The following is a 21453-nucleotide window of genomic DNA, read 5'->3' on the forward strand; positions in this document are numbered from 1 at the left end:
CACACATATCCATCCGCACATACACAGACACAAGCATGGCTCTAGCCTGTCAAAATGTATGAGCACTTTGCGATTAGCTAATTGAGACCTAGCATTCACGGGCAATCCTAGTCACAAGATCTGGTATGGACCCTCATAGGGCAGGGATATGTGTGTGTGTGCGAGTGTATACCTGTCCTTTTTTCCCCCTAAGGTAAGTCTTTCCGCTCCCGGGATTGGAATGACTCCTTACCCTCTCCCTTAAAACCCACTTCCTTTCATCTTTCCCTCTCCTTCCGTCTTTCCTGATGAAGCAACTGTGTGTTGCGAAAGCTTGAATTTTGTGTGTATGTTTGTGTTTGTTTGTGTGTCTATTGACCTGCCAGCACTTTCGTTTGGTAAGTCACATCATCTTTGTTTTTTGAATATATGTAGATATCAACGTGGAATCAGTGGACAAAACCAAAGATGTCATGAGTGGGATACTGAACAAACACCAAGAATGTAAACTGGATTGTCCAAGTTCAAAGCAGGCTTGAATACTAAATAGCAACTAGGCATGATACAACTGAGAACATGTGATGTATGATACTAGACTGAGCCATGGCCACTCACCTAAATCCAGGCTGTTAGTGGGTGAGATCATGTGACCTTTTTGTGGCACCTGACTCCGTCTAAATGTAGTACCTCCACTTCACTGTCGCTAATGTCTGCTGGCGGGGATATTAAAGATGTAGATGTGAATCTTCCATTCATACACAGCCTCATAAGGAGGAGTATGCCCCATCAACTCTTCAACTATTACAGACGGACACAACATATGACATTTATTTATTCCAGTATGCAGGATGTGCATGATGCATGGGACACAGGAGGTGTAACAGGGTGCAATGATGCACATGTAGAACTTCAACTGGACTAACGCTGTTGACATGGGGAGTCTGATAAATCACAAGGAAGTTATGCAAGGCATCCTCAATTGATGATGTCTGCAAAGGCCTTCTGCATCAGACCCTCAAAGTTACGGACCAACTGTTTAGCCTCCACATTGAAGGCCAGGTGGAAAGGAGCAATTGTCAAATGATCAATGCTATTGTGCTGACAGAAGATCTCAAACTGAGTTGAAGTAAATTGTGGCCACTATCTGACAGAAGAGCACAAGGTGCCCCATTAACAGTGAAAATCCTCTCAAGGACACAGATGGTGGCAAGGGAGGTAGCGGTTGACATGCTTGCCGCATACAATAAATTGAAAAGAGCATCTACCACCAACAGCCACGTAGTTCCCTGATGTGGCCCAGCAAAATAGATGTGAACCCTCTCCCACAAGTGGTCAGGATGAGGATATGGTGAAAAACATTGCACACTGGACGCCTGATTGATGGAGCAGGCATGGCAGGAGCAGCATATCTGTTCAATGTCAACATTATTGCTGAGCCAATAGATGTGCCACCGAGCCAACACCTTCATGCACATCATAGTCCAGTGTGACATATGAAGGAGCTAAAGATTGCAGGTTGGAGAGGGGGTGGAATGAGGACATGACAGTCAGAACCCTCTGTGGTCAATGTCATAATACCCTGTGAGGAATTGAACCAGTAGTGCAGCCCAAAATAATTACAAAAAACTGGATCAGTCAGGCGGGAAACGTGCTCTGGCCACCACTTATAGACCACTGAGAAAATGAGAAAACCTTGTACAGGGTGGGGCCACAGGACACCCCCGGGCAACCTTGCATGCTTTCAGGAGTAGTTCACCCAAATATGTTTGCATCTGATGATATAGGGCATAACAAAGAGTTTCATGGTGATATAATTGCATGTCAGGGCCAAGAGGGAGGCAGGGCTGGCCAAGTTCATTGCCAAGTAGAGTGGGATGGTGTGGGGTAAGGGGAGGGAGGGGAGGGGGGGGGGGTAAAAATGGACGCTGTAATGATACCTACTTAAAAACAACTTCTCATCAGGGAGCTTAGACTGATGTCTGAACAAGAAAATCAAAGGTTTTTGAATAGGTGAATTTACTGCCACACAAATATACATGAAACTTTTGGCATTATAAATGATCACTAAAGCCTGTTTCTCAATTTGAGAATAGTTTAGCTGCACAGAGTTTAACATTTTGGAGGTGAAGGCAATTGGGCATTCTGAACCATCTGACAAATTGTGAGGCAAAACTTCCACAACACTGTACCAGGACATATCTATTACCAGTGTTAATGGCAGACCCAGAGTATATGGCATCAGGCACAGATATGCTTTAAGACCATCCTGAAGGCAATGAAAAGTCTGTTGACAGGCAGCTGATCACACAGACACTTTGGGAGACCGAAGTTGGCATAGTATGTGATTTTACCCAGAATCTCTAAGCAGATAAAGAGGGGTAATAAAGATACCATCTTAATGCCATATCAATAAGGGGACTGGGTTTTCTTGAGAAATTCTGCAATAAAAAAGTGAAAAACTAAGTATTCTCCCTGCCCCATGAGGGTCCATACCAGATCTTGTGACTAGGATTGCCCGTGAATGCTAGGTCTCAATTAGCTAATCGCAAAGTGCTCATGCATTTTGACAGGCTAGAGCCATGTCATGGTTTAATACTCCCCCCCCACCCCACCCCCATCCCCACCCCCCACGCCAGCTGCTGAAATTTCTGCTGATCCTCCATGAGCCTAACTCAGTACCTCCCAAGAAGTTAAAAGGTGTATAAAGCTCACATTGCCTGCATCCCATCAATACACATTGTGCTCCAAGCACCCGTATAGATTGTGATCGAGAGATTGAGTTCTGTTTCCTCAAATTGTTCTTGCTGAAACTGTTGTGTTCTTTCATTGGTGAATCCAAAGCCATACTCCAGAACTTCATAGCTTATGAGTTGTGTGGGACTATGCAGCGATCCAGTCAATCACTGCATTTCTTTAGTTCTGTTTTCATGCAATGATCAATGTTATCTCTCATATTCTACATGGGAGGGTTTGAGTTTATTCATCCCTTAACAAGTCCATAACTAGAGGAGACCAGTACATCCAATTTGTGTGGTTCCTTTCTTCCCTCTAGGGACTCCTACTTGAGTTCACAAATAATCCCAATAATACTCACCTGTTGATTGACAAATCTAGCAGCCTGCCTCTGAATTGCTTCAATGCCTTCCTTTAATCTGAGCTGGTGCAAATCCCAAACACTCAAGCAGTACCCACGAATAGGTTGCACTAGTATCCTATATGTGGTCTCCTTACAGATGAACCATACTTTCATTAAATTCTCCCAATAAACCATAACCAACCATTCGCCTTCCCTACTGCCATCCTTACATGCTTGTACCATTTGAAATCGCTTTACAACATTAGCCTGGATATTTAATTGACATGACTGTCAAGCAGCACACTATTAATGCTGTACTAAAACATTACAGAATTGTTTTCTCTACTTATCTGCATTAACTTAATTTTTTGTACATTTAGAGCAAGCTGCCATTTATCAGATCAACAAGAAATTTTGTCTAAGTTGTCTTATATTCTCCTACAGTTACTAAATGACAGCACCTGCCTGTACACCACAGCATCATCAGAAAACAGCTACAGAAGGCTGCTTACCGTGTCCGTTGATCATTTATCTATGAGGGTATACCCGAAAGAAACCGAACTTTTTTTAAAAACTTATTTATTCACATTTTAAGCACAAAGCTTTAGTCCTTTCCAAAGTACTCTCTATTTGCACTAATACACATGTCTAATCTTTTATTCCATTTTTCAAAACTTTTTCAAATTCATCTTTTGTGATCGCCTCTGTTGTTTTTTTTTTCTTTACCTGAGCAACATCAGCAAAACGCTTTCCTTTCATGTCTCTTTCCATTCTAGGAAATAAAAAAAAAGTTGCACAGGGCAAGGATGGGTGAGAATGGGGAATGATGCACAGGGCTCATACCATTCCTTGTCAAAAATTGTATAGACAGGGCTATATGAGCAGGGGCATTGACATGATGGAAAAAACCAGTCACCCAACTGCCACAAATCAGGCTGCTTCTGCAGCACACTGTTGTGCAATCTTTTCAAACCTTCCCAATAGAAAGCCTGGTTAACTGTCTGACTCTGCAGAACAAACTCTGAATGGATGACTTCTCTCACATCGCAAAAAGTTATCAGCTTTGTTTTTTGTTTGATTTCACCTGACAAACTTTCCTGGGGTGAAGTAAACTTGATGTTTTCCACTGACTTGATTGTTGCTTAGATTCAGGATTGTAAACATAACATCAAGTTTCATCATGTGTGACAATTTATGAAGAAAAGTTTGGATAATTTCGGGGTTCTTCTTTCAAAGCACAGCTTGCTTCCACATGACCTTGTTTTTGTCAGCAGTCAGCAGTCATGGCATGAATTGGGCAATTCACCGTACTGAACTCCAAGTCACTCTCAACAGCTTCACAGTTTCTACAATGGTTCATCATCAATCTTTGTTGATGACTGCATGAATGTTTTCTACATGTTCATATGTTTAGGATGTCCAGAATGAGGTCTGTCATCAACTGACATTTAACTACACACACATATCCATCTGCACATACACAGACACAAGCAGACATTTGTAAAGCCTTTACAAATGTCTGCTTGTGTCTGTGTATGTGGATGGATATGTGTGTGTGTGCGAGTGTATACCCGTCCTTTTTTCCCCCTAAGGTAAGTCTTTCCGCTCCCGGGATTGGAATGACTCCTTACCCTCTCCCTTAAAACCCACATCCTTTCGTCTTTCCCTCTCCTTCCCTCTTTCCTGATGAGGCAACAGTTTGTTGCGAAAGCTTGAATTTTGTGTGTATGTTTGTGTTTGTTTGTGTGTCTGTCGACCTGCTAGCACTTTCATTTGGTAAGTCACATATCAGGAAAGAGGAAGGAGAGGGAAAGACGAAAGGAAGTGGGTTTTAAGGGAGAGGGTAAGGAGTCATTCCAATCCCGGGAGCGGAAAGACTTGCCTTCGTGGCAAACGAATCTGCTCCAGTCCGGAATCCCTGAACCATTACACGAACAACCTGACAACAGCTTTCGCATCCTGCAACTACCCTCCCGACCTGGTACAGAAGCAAATAACCAGAGCCACTTCCTCATCCCCTCAAACCCAGAATCCCCCACAGAAGAACCACATAAGTGCCCCACTTGTGACCGGATACTTTTTGGGACTGGACCAGACTCTGACTGTGGCTCTCCAGCAGGGATATGACTTCCTCAAATCCTGCCCTGAAATGAGATCCATCCTTCATGAAATCCTCCCCACTCCACCAAGAGTGTCTTTCCGTCGTCCACCTAACCTTCGTAACCTGTTAGTTCATCCCTATGAAATCCCCAAACCACCTTCCCTACCCTCTGGCTCCTATCCTTGTAACCGCCCCTGGTGTAAAACCTGTCCCATGCACCCTCCTACCACCACCTACTCCAGTCCTGTAACCCGGAAGGTGTACACGATCAAAGGCAGAGCCACATGTGAAAGCACCCACGTGATTTACCAACTGACCTGCCTACACTGTGATGCATTCTATGTGGGAATGACCAGCAACAAACTGTCCATTCGCATGAATGGACACAGGCAGACAGTGTTTGTTGGTAATGAGGATCACCCTGTGGCTAAACATGCCTTGGTGCACGGCCAGCACATCTTGGCACAGTGTTACACCGTCCGGGTTATCTGGATACTTCCCACCAACACCAACCCATCCGAACTCCGGAGATGGGAACTTGCTCTTCAATATATCCTCTCTTCCCGTTACCCACCAGGCCTCAATCTCCGCTAATTTCAAGTTGCCGCCACTCATACCTCACCTGTCATTCAACATCATCTTTGCCTCTGCACTTCCGCCTCGACTGACATCTCTGCCCAAACTCTTTGTCTTTAAATATGTCTGCTTGTGTCTGTATATGTGTGGATGGATATGTGTGTGTATGTGCGAGTGTATACGCATCCTTTTTTCCCCCTAAGGTAAGTCTTTCCGCTCCCGGGATTGGAATGATTCCTTACCCTCTCCCTTAAAACCCACTTCCTTTCGTCTTTCCCTCTCCTTCCCTCTTTCCTGATGAGGCAACAGTTTGTTGCGAAAGCTTGAATTTTGTGTGTATGTATGTGTCTGTTTGTGTTTCTATCGACCTGCCAGCGCTTTCGTATGGTAAGTCACATCATCTTTGTTTATATATATCAGAAGGTAAAACATATTCAGTAAATTAAAATTGCTTTTTCAGATGACAATGAAACTGAAAATTCTTGTTCACTTTGTGAATGATATGCTAATCAAACCACATATTAAAGCAATTCACAGATTATTACACAGTTTCAACACAAGTAAATCCCAGTCACTCACTGGAAACCTAAGCAGTTATAACAAATATACTTACACACATGAGCTACAGAAGTTCTGTACTGTGTCCTTAGATATTTAAATGGATGCCGCATTTTGAAATAAGCATTTGCCTCAATGGAAGGTAGTAATTGTTATGTTTAACAGATGTGTTCGGAAGAGGTAAGCTCATCCAATCGCAGTGTGCTCCATACATTGTGTGCTCAAAAGGTAATGGGAATTTTTGTTTTGCTTATTGAATCTTTATTTATTAACATCAAATTTGTCCCCTTCAAAACAAACCACCATATATGTGTGTGTGTAATACAATTGTGCCAATGCTTTTTTCCAGTCTTAGAAGCACTTCTGGAACTCACTTTCCATTACAGTGTTCATCTCCTTCAGCAACTTCATTTTTATCTCATCAATGGTGACAAAACAACATCATTTCATGGTTCTCGTCAGACTTGGGGATAGAGAGAAGGTACAGGGAGCCATGTCCAGCAAATACAGTGGCTGATGTGACATAACAGTTCCATTATTTGCAAAAAAAATCATGAACCAGCATTGACATGTGAATGGGAGCATTATCATGATGCAATTTCCATGAGTGGTTTTGCCACAGTCTTGGTTATTTTCTTCGGATTGCTTCACTCAGATGGTACACATATGATTCCTTTTTGACCATATGACCATACAGCAGGAACTCATGATGCACTATCCCACTGCAATCGAAGAAAACAGTAAGAAGCACCTTTACATGTGACTGAACTTTTTTTTTCAGTCTTGGTTCTTCAGGTAGTTTTCATTGAGATGATTGAGCCTTGCTTTTTATGACATACCCATACACCCATGTTTTCTCACCTGTTATAACCTTCTTTACATGTTCTGGATCGTTGTCAACTTCACTCAGAAATTCCTGAGTGATGTCTACATGATGTCATTTTTGGTTGAAATTCAACACTTCTGGAACAAACTTCGCTGTTACACATTTCACGCCCAGCAGCAGCTTAATATAAGCAAAAGGATAAGCTGGCATCATCAGCAACCTCCCTGATGCTGATTCAGTGATTTTTTTCCAGAACTGTTTTCTTTACTTCCTTCACACTGTTGTCAGCAATTGATGTGCTAGGGCGTAACTGTCCAGGGTGGTAACTGTCTTCAGCATCTTCTCAACCCTCTTTGAAAAGTTTATACCACTGATAAACTGTTGTCTTACTCAGCCTCAGTCAACATTTTGAATGCAGTACTGCACTTTATTCCATTTTTCAAGCAAATTCTTTGATCCATCTTTTTCAAAAGTAAAAATTCACTGAACACTTTAAAACATGTGAAACCTTTACTTCTACTGTCAACAATAAACTAAATATTCACAACAGATGAAAATGCACAAATACATCAGGAACATCTGTGTCACCCAGCCAAAAAATTGAAAATCAGATGTATAAAGCCAGCAAAATTAAAAAAATTTCCATTACCTTTCGATCACATCTGTGAGTGAGTTAACCAGAATAAATGATATGAACTCAGTATTGCTGCATAAGAACACAATTTATTTAAGAATTGCAAATAATTACATACCATTGATGCATGCATAGAACATGAATGATTGCAAATAGGTTAAAGACTATCTAAAATATGTTGCTTGGCATGAACAGTGATCCACTGTGTCAACCAAAGAGAAAACATTACACTTGATGTACTTTTCAAACTTCTGTACCCACAAGTCCTATTACAAAATGGAGCCTATGGGGCTGTGCAACAAATGAAAACTATGCCTTTTATAACAAGTACAAGACACCAAAAAATCACAGAAAATGCAAGCTAAAATGCAATCAGTAATGACACTATTGTGTCTGGGAGCTGATGTTACATTGCATTAATCTTTAAAACCTTTTCTAGGAGTCCATTGTATGAAATTGCCGTGTCAATTAAAAAAACATCATCTTACCTTAAAAGAGTTAGTTTTGCAGATCCTGGAGAATGGCTTAACCTCAGAAGACATTTTTTCAGATCCTTTGAAGAACAAACACTACATTTTAGCAACAAATACTAAACTATTTTAAACAATTCATACTTACATTCAAATATCACAATAGATAAACTTCTCACAGATAAGTTTTACAAAAGAGGAATGGTTCCTTGGAATTAATTTGGGAAAGTGTGCTGAAAAGGCAGATCTTATGGCTCTAATTTTGGGAGCCAACAGAACAATCTGAGGTCCAAAAGCACCTTAAGAGATGACACAGAATATCTATCAAAATTTTATTAAAATCTTTAGTTTTCAGTACTCGAAACAAGAGGTTGAAACTCTAAGGGAGAATAACCATCATTCTGAATAACAATCATTTTCATTTGTTTCACAGAGATATTTTATATTCCTATTCTGTATTCAATATTATGCTTATTATTCAATGAATCACAATATTACACCTTCTATAGGATGAGTCCTCTATTACTTCAAAACATAAGCAATGCCTTTGCTAATTTGCAATTCTTTTTTCAACTGGAACATTAAGTGGGAAATTGTATATTTGAATAAATGAATTCATAAATTTCACCCAATTCTTGAACCTGTCACCAAGAAATTGTGAGATTTAAATGGTTCTTAGCAAAGATCATATATTCATAGGTATGAATGCAGTCTCTGACAATTTGTGGAAATCAAGTGGAAAATTTGGAAAATATTGGCTGCTTAAGTTCTGTCAGAATATTCTACAATTGTCAGAATAAAACAGAAATGATTCATTGTAGGATTATTTGATAGACATTAAAACAGCATTCCAAAAAAAGCACCACATGGAACATTAGTAAAAATTATTTAGCAGTATCAGAACAAACTAAAAACAGAGCCTGAGTTGTGACTCTTCAGGCTTTCCCGGCGGATATGTTGTAAATAGTCTTCATGGGTGAGCAGCCAGATGACGTTGTGCAAATCCTACAATATTTCTTCGGAGCAACTGTCCGATATCATCAGGTGGTTGAAGCTCACTAGTGGCTAGATATGACTGACAAGATCCACATGTCGACGACGCTGTATATAGAGCACACGCGTGAAGATTGCGCGCGCGTGGAAACCACGCGTGCACAAAAATTTGCAGATAGATGGCACCAAACTAAAACGCCCTCTGCCGGGAAATGCAGAGCGGCCATTCTGCGCGTGCGCTGATGCTGTGTTTGCTAACATGCTGCCAAAGTTATGATGGGTCTATTATCGAAAGCTCTTTGCTTTCTCGTCGTGATTTAACAGCAGCCAATGCAGGGTTCCAGGCTGTACTCAATTGAAATCCCGCATCCCTGTTGATAAGGTTATCAGCTGTACGGATATGTATTGCCTCCTTAATGATGCAATCCCAGAAAGAGGATGCTGGGGATAAAACTTCCGTCTTTTCATAAATCATGTGATGTCCTGTGTTCAGACAGTGTTCTGCAATTGCCGACTTCTCCGGTTGGCGTAGGCGTGTATGACACTGATGTTCATTGCAATGTTCTTGTACTGTGAGACATGTTTGACCTATATATGCTGCCCCACACTGACAAGGAATCTTGTACACACCACGTTTCCTCAGACCGAGATCATCCTTAACCAAACCTAACAGGTTCCTCAGTTTTGCAGATGGTCGGAAAACACACTTGATGTCATATCTTTCGAGGACTCTTCTGATTCTTGATGACGTGGCACCAAATTACGGCAAGAAGGCCAAGGTGGTGGGTGTCTTCTGCTCCATAGATTGAACTCGCTTGGGCCTGAATGCATTACATATTTGTCTCTCAGAATAACCGTTTTGACGGAAGACTGTCTTCAAATGTTGCATCTCACTCGGCAGGCTTTCAGAGTCAGATACCACACGTGCTCCATGAACTAGCATACGTAATGCACTACCGCATTGTGCTGGATGATGGCAGCTTGTGGCCTGCAAATATAGATCTGTATGTGTTGGCTTGCGGTATACGCTGTGTCCCAAGGTCCCATCTGCTTTCCTTCGTACCAAAACATCAAGAAAAGGTAGAGTGCCATCTTTTTCCACTTCCATAGTGAAGTTAATATTCGGATGGAGCGCATTTAAATGTTGAAGAAACGTAGGTAGAGTATCCAGTCCATGTGGCCACACCACAAACGTATCGTCAACATACCGCAGAAAACAAGAGGGTTTGAGAGTGACTGACTGTAGTGCTTTATCTTCAAAGTCCTCCATAAAATAATTGGCCACCACAGGAGAAAGAGGGCTCCCCATGGCAACACCGTCCACTTCTTCAAAATATTGTTCTTGAAATAAGAAGTATGTTGAAGTAAGCACATGTTTAAATAGTGACACTATGTCCTCCTCAAAGTTGTTACTAATGAGCTCTAAAGAGTCCTGCAAGGGCACCTTTGTAAATAAAGACACAACATCAAAACTTACTAAGAGATCCGATGACTGCAGTCTAAGAGTTTTCAAGCAACCTATGAAATCCTCATTAACATGAACAAGACTAACATCATACTGTCCTTGCGCTTTTAAAATTTTCCTCTGCCATGAGCACAATGATAATGAAAGGACCTCTTATTGTTGTGGTGCCGGACTCTACTAAATTGAATGCACCATCTAGAGAACACACCCACTGGATGTAGCAAAGCATTTGATACTAACATGATGGTTGCACTGCATTTTAGATGCTCTTAGCAGAGCTGAAGCAGTGGAGACATAACTGGGTTCTGCAGTGCTGCTGCACTGGTGGGCAGTGCTCTAACAAAGCTTCAAGGTTTGGCATGCCTCTGGTCTGCTCACATGATGTGACATCATTGCTGCATAGAGTTCAGTGTTTATAAGCATGGAGTTGGTACTGTATGTCATACAGTACTGTAAAGAAAGAAGAAGAGAATGCTACAAGATGTCAAATAACAGGGCACGTCTAAACATGCCAGACAGCTGCAAATGAATGCAGCCAACTTGCAGAACAAAGACTGTTGCCATACCCAGCTCAAGGCCAATCTCCAAATGTATCATAGTTGTTCCCTGCTGCTACATATAGGTTCCAGCCACTTGGCCCAGAATCAGGGAAAATAAATGAGGTGACCATCCAAGAAGGTGGCATCCCTGGAGATGAAAATTCTCAATGAATGGAACTTGCCAAGCATTAGTCGATTCTGGGAGATGTTTCCTGTGACATCGGATGCTTATCTTTACTAGCTGAAGAAGATTATGTTCCAAGATTGAAAGGCCATTGCACTAAACATTGCAAATTGAAAATACGTCAGCTGATAGGAAACTGTGTTGTGAGAACAGTTATCAATGACTGAATGCAGCCCTTTCAATTTATTTCACCTGAATGCAACCATAAAGTTGTTCTTGGAAGATATTTCTTGCGGGCAACACTTTAATTGCATTTTTGTTATGTGAATAATATTTGTTGTTTTCTTAAAGACTTTTGCAGAGTGTATAAGCCATTTGACAACTGTGCTGAAGTGTGTCCATGATGTAAGTTTCCATCTGAACTCAAAGATACAGTATCGGCAACAATAGATAGATTCATACCGCATAAGTTAATAAGAGACGGGACTGATCCAACATGGTACACAAAACACATCAGAACACTGTTGTAGAAGCAACAAAAAAAGCATGCCAAATCCCCAAGACTGGCTAACTTTCACGGAAGCTCGAAATTTAGTGCGGACATCAATGTGAGATGCTTTTAATAGTTTCCACAATGAAACATTGTCTCAAATTATGGTTGAAAACCCAAAGAGATTCTGGTCGTATGTAAAGTACACCAGTGGCAATAAAACAGTCAATACTGTCACTGCGCGATAGCGATGGAAATGTTACCAATTATGGTGCCACTAAAGTGGAGTTACTAAATACAGTTTTCCAAAATTCCTTCATGAAAGAAGAAAAAGAAAATATTCCAGAATTTGAAACCAGAACAGCTGTTAGCATGAGTGACATAAAAGTAGATATCTTAGGTGTTGCAAAACAACTCAAATCACTTAAGAAAGGCAAGTCTTCCAGTCCAGATGGTATACCAATCAGGTTCCTTTCAGAGTATGCAGACACAATAGCGCCTTTCTTAGCAATCGTATACAACTGCTCCCTTGACGAAAGGTCTGTTCCTAAAGACTGGAAAGTAGCACAGGTCACACCAGTATTCAAGAAAGGAAGTAGGAGTAACCCATTGAATTACAGACCCATATCACTGACCTCAATTTGCAGTAGGATTTTGGAGTATATACTGTACTCAAACATTATGAATCACCTTGAAGAAAATGACTTATTGATATATAACCAATACAGATTCAGAAAATATTGTTCTTGTGATATGCAGCTAGCTCTTTATTCCCATGAAGTAATGAGTGCTGTCGACAAGGGATCTCAGATCGATTTCATATTCCTGGATTTCCAAAAGGCTTTTGATACCGTTCACCACAAGTGACTATTAATCAAATTGCCTGCACATGGAGTTTCATCTCAGTTGTGTGACTGGATTTGTGATTTCCTCTCAGAGAGGTCACAGTTTGTAGTGATAGATGGTAAATCATCAAGTAGAACAGAAGTGATATCTGGCATTCTGCAAGGTAGTGTCTTAGCACTCTGCTGTTGCTGATTTACATAAATGATCTAGGTGATAATCTGAGCAGCCCCCTTAGATTGTATGCAGATGCCGCTGTAATTTATCGTCTAGTAAAATCATCAGATGATGAATTCCAATTACAAAATGATCTAGAGAGAATTTCTGTATGGTACGAAAAGTGGCAATTGGCACTAAACAAAGAAAAGTGTGAGGTCATCCGCATGGGTACTAAAAGAAATCCAATAAATGTTGGGTATATGATAAATCGCAAAAATCTAAGCACCATCGATTCAACTAAGTACCTAGGAATTACAATTACAAGCAACTTAAATTGGAAGGACCACATAGATAATTTGTGGGGAAGGCAAAAGAAAGACTGCGCTTTGTTGGCAGAAAACTTAGAAGATGTGACAAACCCATTAAAGAGACAGCCTACATTACACTTGTCCATCCTCTGCTGGAATATTGCTGCATGGGGTGGGATCCTTACCAGGTAGGATTGACGGAGGCATCAAAAAAGTGCAAAGAAGGGCAGCTCAATTCGTGTTATCACACAATAGGGGTGAGAGTGTCACTGATATGATACGCGAGTTGGGGTGGCAGTCACTGAAACAAAGGCAGTCCTCTTTGCTGTGAGATCTATTTACAAAATTTCAATCACCAACTTTCTCTTCTGAATGCGAAAATATTTTGTTGATACCCACCTACAAAGGGAGAAATGATCATCATAATAAAATAAGAGAAATTAGAGCTCAAATGGAAAGATTTAGGTGTTCCTTTTTCCCATGCGCCATTCAAGAGTGGAATGGTGTGAGAAGTAGTATGAAAATGGTTCAATGAACCCTCTGCCAGGCACTAAAATGTGAATTGCAGAGTAACCATGTAGATGTAGAAGAATCTCAGAGAGTGCTTCTTCATCACCAAAATAATAAAATCCTTGGGAAACTTAATGAGAATGAAGTGCATCCTGATGCAGAAAAAGTAAGAGCTGTAGGAGATTTTTCAGCTCCTTGACATATTAATGAGATGAGACTTCCTCCAAATGTACTAATACCACAGACACTGTGTAAGGTATTTCAGTTGTAAGGCAAAGCTACTACAAAAATAGCTGCACAGAGTGAACAAATTTTCTTGGAGCAAGCAGCCATAAAGATCTTCTTGTTCCTTAAGGAGGACTGTTTGCCAATAGCAAAAAAATTATAACAATCCATCATGAAAAGAATAAATATGTTAAACATTAAACAATTTTTATTGTGCCTATCTGCAACTTAATGTGTCACTTTTACATTAAGTAGCAATCTATATTTTTCTGAATTGTTGATATTAAGTGTTTTGTGTTGTTGGAATCATCAATCGAATATGACTATCCTGCTATTTTTAGTTTTCTATAGGACTTAAGTTGTAATAAGTTTATGAGTTGAAAATGTAAGTTTTCTGACAAGTGCTGAGGAGGGCATTATATGTATGTTGGCCGCAAGGGGTCTTAGAGTTTCTTCAAGACATTCTAATACTCTGAGATAAGTGCAAGTCACTAGGAATTTGAATTTTGTTGTGTCAATCTCACACTTTGAGAATATCCAAAGCTTGAATTACTCGGACTTTGAATTACTGCAAGCAAGAATAATTTCACAGTTGTGAGTTATGGATTTTGAGATTATGAGGTACATTAACATTGTGAACTTGAAGAAATTATAGCATAGAGAGCTGCTGTTGGACTTCTGTTATTTGTGACATAGTATATGAAACTTAGGCAACATCTACTCTGTGAGAAACTTTGACACAATTTGTAAAATAAGTGCTAGGCTGCCAAGCAACTGGATTTAATGAAATATACACTGACAGAAGAAAAATGTAACACCAAAAAAAAAAATTAAAGTAGAGTAATGAAATTTTGGAAATACCATTGTCTAGGTAAAATATTTAAGTGATTAACATTGCAAGATCACGGGTTAATGTAAGCAAGAGATAAGCTATCCCAAATGTGAAATGTTGATACAGTAATATTGTGTTGTACAGGTGCCACATGTCAGTTTGTGGGATGGAATTCCAGCCTGTTGCATTTAGTAGTCTATACAGGGATGGTTAATGGTGTTCGTGGATGATGCTGGAGTTGTCATCTGATGATGTCTCATGTGGTCCACTGGAGATGGATCTATTGACTGAGGAGGCTAATGTAACATTTTGAGACCCTGTAGAGCATGTTGGGTTACAAGAGTGGTATGTGGGTGAGTTTTATTCTGTTGGAAAACACCCCATGGAATGCTGTTCATGAATGGCAGCACAACAGGATGAATCCAAATTTGCAATCATAATATGTGGGATACCAACAAGAGTAGTCCTGCTGTCATATGAAATCTCATTCCAGGCCATAACTCCAGGTGTAGGTCCTGTGCATCTAGCACACAGACAGGTTGGTTGCAGGCCCTCAGCTGGCCTCCTTCTAACCAACACACAGCCATCACTGGCACTGTGGCAGAATCAGCTTTCATCAGAAAACACAAAATACCTCTACTCAGCCCTCCAATGAGCTCTCACGTAACACCATAGAAGTCACAAATGGTGGTGGTTTGGGGTTAGCTACATGGTGTCTGGCTTGGAGCTGTCCTTGAAGTAATCAATTTATAACAGTTTGCTGTGTCACTGTGGTGCCAACTGTTACTCATATTTCTGCCGCAGTTGCTGTATGATGCACCAGAGCCATACGGCAAACATGATGGTCCTCTCTCTTAGTGGTACCATGTGGCCACCTGGAGCCCAGTCTTATTGCAACTGTCATTCTTGTGACTACTGCTGCCAGCAATCATGTACAGTGGCTGCATTCCTGACAAGTCTTTCTGCAATATTGCAGAAGGAACATGCAGCTTCTAATAGCCTTATGATGTGAACTTGTTTGAGGTCAGTGAGGTGATGATAATGGCATCTTTGTTGCCTTAATGGCATTCTTGACTAACATTAGGTCATCACATCCAATTTAAAAGGTAACTGTTGCACATAGCCATTAAGTGAGTATTCAAAGCAAACTTGATTTGCATCCTCATAGTGATGCTACTAGCAGCACTCTTATGTGACTGGCATGAAATTGGAATAGACATCCTCTTTCAGATGCAGAAACAAGCCTACCAACTTTTGTTTATGTCAGACAACTCCTTCATGGTGTCTGTAATTTCTTTTTCCATAAGTCTAAAATTTACTCAGTCACTGAACATTCACAGCTGTGCAAATGAACTTGGGTGAAACAAACCGAACATCGACAGAACTTCAATACAGCTAGTGTTGTTTACTAGCGATATGGAAAGGATAGATTGCTACTCACCACATAGAGGAGGTGTTGAGTTGCAGACAGGTACAATGAAAAGACTGTTAAAAATTTAACCTTTCAGACAAAAAGTCCTTCTTTTGAAATAGAATACACATACACATTCATATTTTTGTTGTGCCTGCCTGTAACTCAATGGCTGCTCTATATGGTGAGTAGCAATCTGTTCTTTTTGTACTGCTGTTATTCCATCCTGGAGTTCCCATTGTTTTACTGTTGTTCACTGTGTTTTAATGAGAGTCTACCACATTCTATAGAGAGGTACTTGAGTTCGCATGCTGATTATTTAGTTGCATATATTGTGGTGATGTGGGGTCTACCCTTAGAATCCTAGTAGACTTTATGGATAACGATTGTTTCAACCATTAAATATACAGGGCTATTACAAATGATAGAAGCGATTTCATAAATTCACTGTAGCTCCATTCATTGACATATGGTCACGACACACTACAGATACGTAGAAAAACTCATAAAGTTTTGTTCAGGTGAAGCCGCACTTCAGGTTTCTGCCGCCAGCGCGCTCGAGAGCGCAGTGAGACAAAATTGCGACAGGAGCCGAGAAAGCGTATGTCGTGCTTGAAATGCACTCACATCAGTCAGTCATAACAGTGCAACAACACTTCAGGATGAAGTTCAACAAAGATCCACCAACTGCTAACTCCATTCGGCGATGGTATGCGCAGTTTAAAGCTTCTGGATGCCTCTAAGGGGAAATCAACGGGTCGGCCTGCAGTGAGCGAAGAAATGGTTGAACGCATGCGGGCAAGTTTCACGCGTAGCCCGTGGAAGTCGACGAATAAAGCAAGCAGGGAGCTAAACGTACCACAGCTGATGGTTTGGAAAATCTTACGGAAAAGGCTAAAGCAGAAGCCTTACCGTTTACAATTGCTTCAAGCCCTGACAGCCGATGACAAAGTCAAACGCTTTGAATTTTCGGCGCGGTTGCAACAGCTCATGGTAGAGGATACGTTCAGTGTGAAACTTGTTTTCAGTGATGAAGCAACATTTTTTCTTAATGGTGAAGTGAACAGACACAATGTGCGAATCTGGGCGGTAGAGAATCGTCACGCATTCGTGCAGCAAATTCACAATTCATCAAAAGTTAACGTGTTTTGTGCAATCTCACGGTTTAAAGTTTACGGCCCCTTTTTCTTCTGCGAAACAAACGTTACAGGACACGTGTATCTGGACATGCTGGAAAATTGGCTCATGCCACAACTGGAGAACGACAGTGGCGACTTCATCTTTCAACAGGATGGTGCTCCACCGCACTTCGATCATGATGTTCGGCATTTCTTAAACAGGAGATTGGAAAACCGATGGATCGGTTGTGGTGGAGATCATGATCAGCAATTCATGTCATGGCCTCCACGCTCTCCATACTTAACCCCATGTGATTTCTTTCTGTGGGGTTATGTGAAAGATTCAGTGTTTAAACCTCCTCTACCAAGAAACGTGCCAGAACTGCGTGCTCACAACAACGATGCTTTCGAACTCATTGATGGGGACATGCTGCGCCGAGTGTGGGAGGAACTTGATTATCGGCTTGATGTCTGCTGAATCACTAAAGGGGCACATATCGAACATTTGTGAATGCCTAAAAAAACTTTTTGAGTTTTTGTATGTGTGTGCACAGCATTGTGAAAATATCTCAAATAATAAAGTTATTGTAGAGCTGTGAAATCGCTTCAATCATTTGTAATAACCCTGTAAGTCAGACTGGAGTGCTGTAAGCTGGCACACATACAGGCCTTGGATACCCATTACGGTGGCAAATACTGACCTTTAAGCCGCAACCGGAAGAGATGGTATCAACTTTTAAAATTGTGCAGTAGTTGCGGCTATCAGAAAAATACTAAAATGGTACTTTATCCCATATCAGATCCCATAATGCTTCTTAACCATTATCTAAAAAGGATAACAATTCTGAAGAGAGGAGACAAAAGCAAAGAGATGTCACCCATGTCCATTGCATGAAGCCTTGTCATTGTCCTGAGGCACAGATGAGCTATAGAGGCTTCATCATGAGGGCCATGACGATCTGCTTGATAATCAATGTGCCTCGATAGACATTACTGCATCTGAGTGTCACAGTTACCATGAGTACTGGTACTTGACAACATGGCTAAAACATAATTATTCAACATTGTTGCACAATGGAGGACCACTGACTATATTCAAATACACATGCTGTACATCTTCCACTGTTATCTAATGGTTATAGTCAGTTGTTGGTCATGTGTGAATCACAGTTTTGATTCTCATGTTCTCTAATTACTTATTATTTACAATTTGTAATTCGGGAAGGTTTTGGAACTTACTTATTAGTGTAATAGTGTAATTTACTAAATCATTCTATGTCTGTGTAAACACTCTACTGAGGTAGGCAGTTCAGTTACATCTATACTTTCGAGTGCATTTAATACATATACTTTCAGTTTGAAGTATAAATTATTGTTGATGACTATGCTAAGCTAACACTCTGGGTTCAGTAAGACAATATTGTACCCAAGGTCTTTAACACACCCCATATATTGCAAAGGCCCCAACACACTTCCTGGGGAGCATTCCAGGAGGTATTTGTACACTTGTCAATGGCGTTCTATCTATAATGACATGCTGTAACCTCCATGCCAAGAAATCTGCACTTGATTCAGTTACGAATTTCATTTGATAATTGTTATGATGGTATTTTTGTAAATAAGTATTGGAGTGAAACTGACAAGCAAACATTCCGAAGTATAAACAAAAGATCTTGATGAAACTTGATGGATGTGTAGAGTGGGCAAAATAATGTAATACATATTCTTTTATTTGTGCATAATTTCACTTTTAAGTTTAATGAGAATATCTTTGAAATGTTGATATATAAAAAATGTTTTTCATATAAAAGTTGATATGTAATTAACATCCTTGAAAAATGTATGATGAACTTTTGTAATAATTTGAACTTTTGCAAAATACACCACAAACATTGATTAACTTTGAAAAATGATAACTTTTCTAACAACATAAATTAAAGAAGCTGTTGGAAAATAAGCTGTTCACAATGTGCTGTTGAAGTATTTCCAACATACCTAATTGAAATATCTAAACATTCATTATTCTTCTAATTATTTATTTTGCTTAAATTTGTTTTATATTTAAATTATTATTTTACTTCATGTTTTTGTTTTTTGTTTTTTAGTTTACCATTCCACGTGTGAATTATGTTAATTGATTATAATAAGTAAATCATTATTATGATACAAAATCATTATGATAATGATAATCTGTAAAGCAATGCTTAAAACATAAGGATTTTTACACCATGCACATAAAATAAATGAAATTCCTTTACATAATGTACACAATGGAGAATAAATATAAAACAAAATTCAGCAAGATTCCAAATTGTCGCAGGTGATTCTCTAAGTATCCTGATTTATGTCAGGAATTTTTCAGTACATTGGTAAGCCTTGATGAAAACAACTGACTATGCACTACTGACTGGAGGTTTGTTATATAGTTCTCAAGTATAGATTGACATCATAATCATTCAGCAGAACTAGATCTGAAAATCTCCTCACAAAGTTCTTTCAACATCAAAAGCCATATGTGTCCCATGGCTGTATCTGTGCCATTGAGTCCTTTGGAATCACCAGATGAACAAGCTTCTTATCCTCAGCTATCATGCTCTAAACAGTTCTTTCACAATGACCAACCCAAGAATCTAACAATAACACAGATTTTTCTTCCTCACTGGGGGATGGGGGGGGGGGGGGGGGGGGGACTTTCAAATATTTTTTGACCTGGTCAGATGTTTGTTTACCAGATTTTGATGCTGTACAAGCACATTTGCAGCTTCAAAAAGAGATTCTCAGTCCAAATTCACCATTAGTTTCTTTTAAGGCACGTGGTCAGTTTGAAAGAATCTGTTTGTGCATCATACCCAAAGACAAGAAATTTGTTGGTCTGGTGGTCCCAAAGAGCTTGATGATACAGATATAGCTGTCAGTTGTATACAGCTTCTACGTTGGAAGAAGTTTTTAAAAAGATTTTCAGTTCTCATTCTGTTGAACGATTATTATGTCAATCTGTACTCGAGAAACAATATAATCAGGCTCCAGTCACTAGTGCATAATCAATACGTTTCAGTAAGGCTTACTAATATACTGGAATATGCCTGATCCAAATCAGTTTATTTAGAGGATCACCTGCAACAACTAAAAAAGCTGTTGAATTTTGTTTTATATTGTATTCTCCATTGTGTAAATTATGTGGAGAAATATTCATTTTATATGTGCTACAGCAAGAACAAACACAATTTATGAAACATAGTACTTTATATAGTAACATGTAAGATACAATGAAGAACAACAGTAATATGGGTTGCAGAAATAGGCTGAGCACTCACTTGTGATTGCTTAAATAATACTGTTTCTTTGACAGCTCACCAGAGCCCACCATGGGGCTGACGCAGGTGGCCTCTATAAGTGGGCCTCTGAACTGTATATACGCCTGATCTCTGAAATCGCATGTGTCATGAATAAAGGTACATCGCTACTCCCTTCTAGGCAGTGGGAAAACCACATACATACATAAAAAAACTAGCCAAAAAATATATATAGTGCAAAACAAGTGCAAGGTACAGAAAAAATGCATGACACATAAAAAAAAGCACTGGTACCGAAAAATCAATAGTACCATGGAGAGAGAGAGAGAGGGGGGAGGGGGGGGAGAACTACTGATCTCACAAGGCAGTGAAATTATGAGACATGGAAAAAACCAGTGACATCCATTTCATTGCCCGATGGTGGCTGCTGCAGCAAGTGGTGGGCAGTCACCACTGAGTAGGGGCGGAAGTGATGAGGGAGCGGATTGGCGCACCAGCTCCCTTTTTGTGAGAGGCCATAGGACAGGACCAGGGATGGCATCTCCATAGTGACATCTTTGTCAAGGTCATCAGTGAGCACTGGGGGCGTCAGAGAAAATGGCCGCAAAGGACCCAGCAACAGAGGCAGCTGCAGTTGGGCTGCACCAGCAATGGCAGTCGAGGAGTGGGGGCAGAGGCAGGAACCCCAAGACAGTGATCATCCAGGCAGTGAACTATGCTGCAACATGAATGGACTGTTTGTGGCACAGCAACAGGCATCAGTGGCAATAGGGGTGGGGTAGAAGATGAGCCCTCTGGAACAGACCCCCGCTGTGTTCAGCCGCAGCTGGTCAAGATGACAGGACATCCACCTGTCAGGGGCATGGATGACACACAAGCACCAGCTTGATGAGGGTAGGAACACATTTTGGCTGGCGGCTGAA

The 21453-nt window shown here is 40.4% G+C and overlaps 1 protein-coding gene across 1 annotated transcript in view; it reads right to left on the reverse strand.

The window, feature by feature from the left end:
• Positions 1 to 21453, reverse strand: part of LOC126481561 (calcium-activated chloride channel regulator 1-like) — a 167655-nt gene that overhangs the window by 28831 nt on the left and 117371 nt on the right. Inside the window, exon 10 of the mRNA XM_050105405.1 lies at positions 8239 to 8303. Coding sequence (XP_049961362.1) covers positions 8239 to 8303 — 65 coding nt within the window. The remainder of the gene's footprint in view (positions 1 to 8238; positions 8304 to 21453) is intronic.

This window comes from Schistocerca serialis, chromosome 5 (genome assembly GCF_023864345.2).
Source record: "Schistocerca serialis cubense isolate TAMUIC-IGC-003099 chromosome 5, iqSchSeri2.2, whole genome shotgun sequence".
Classification (NCBI taxonomy): Eukaryota; Metazoa; Arthropoda; class Insecta; order Orthoptera; family Acrididae; genus Schistocerca; species Schistocerca serialis.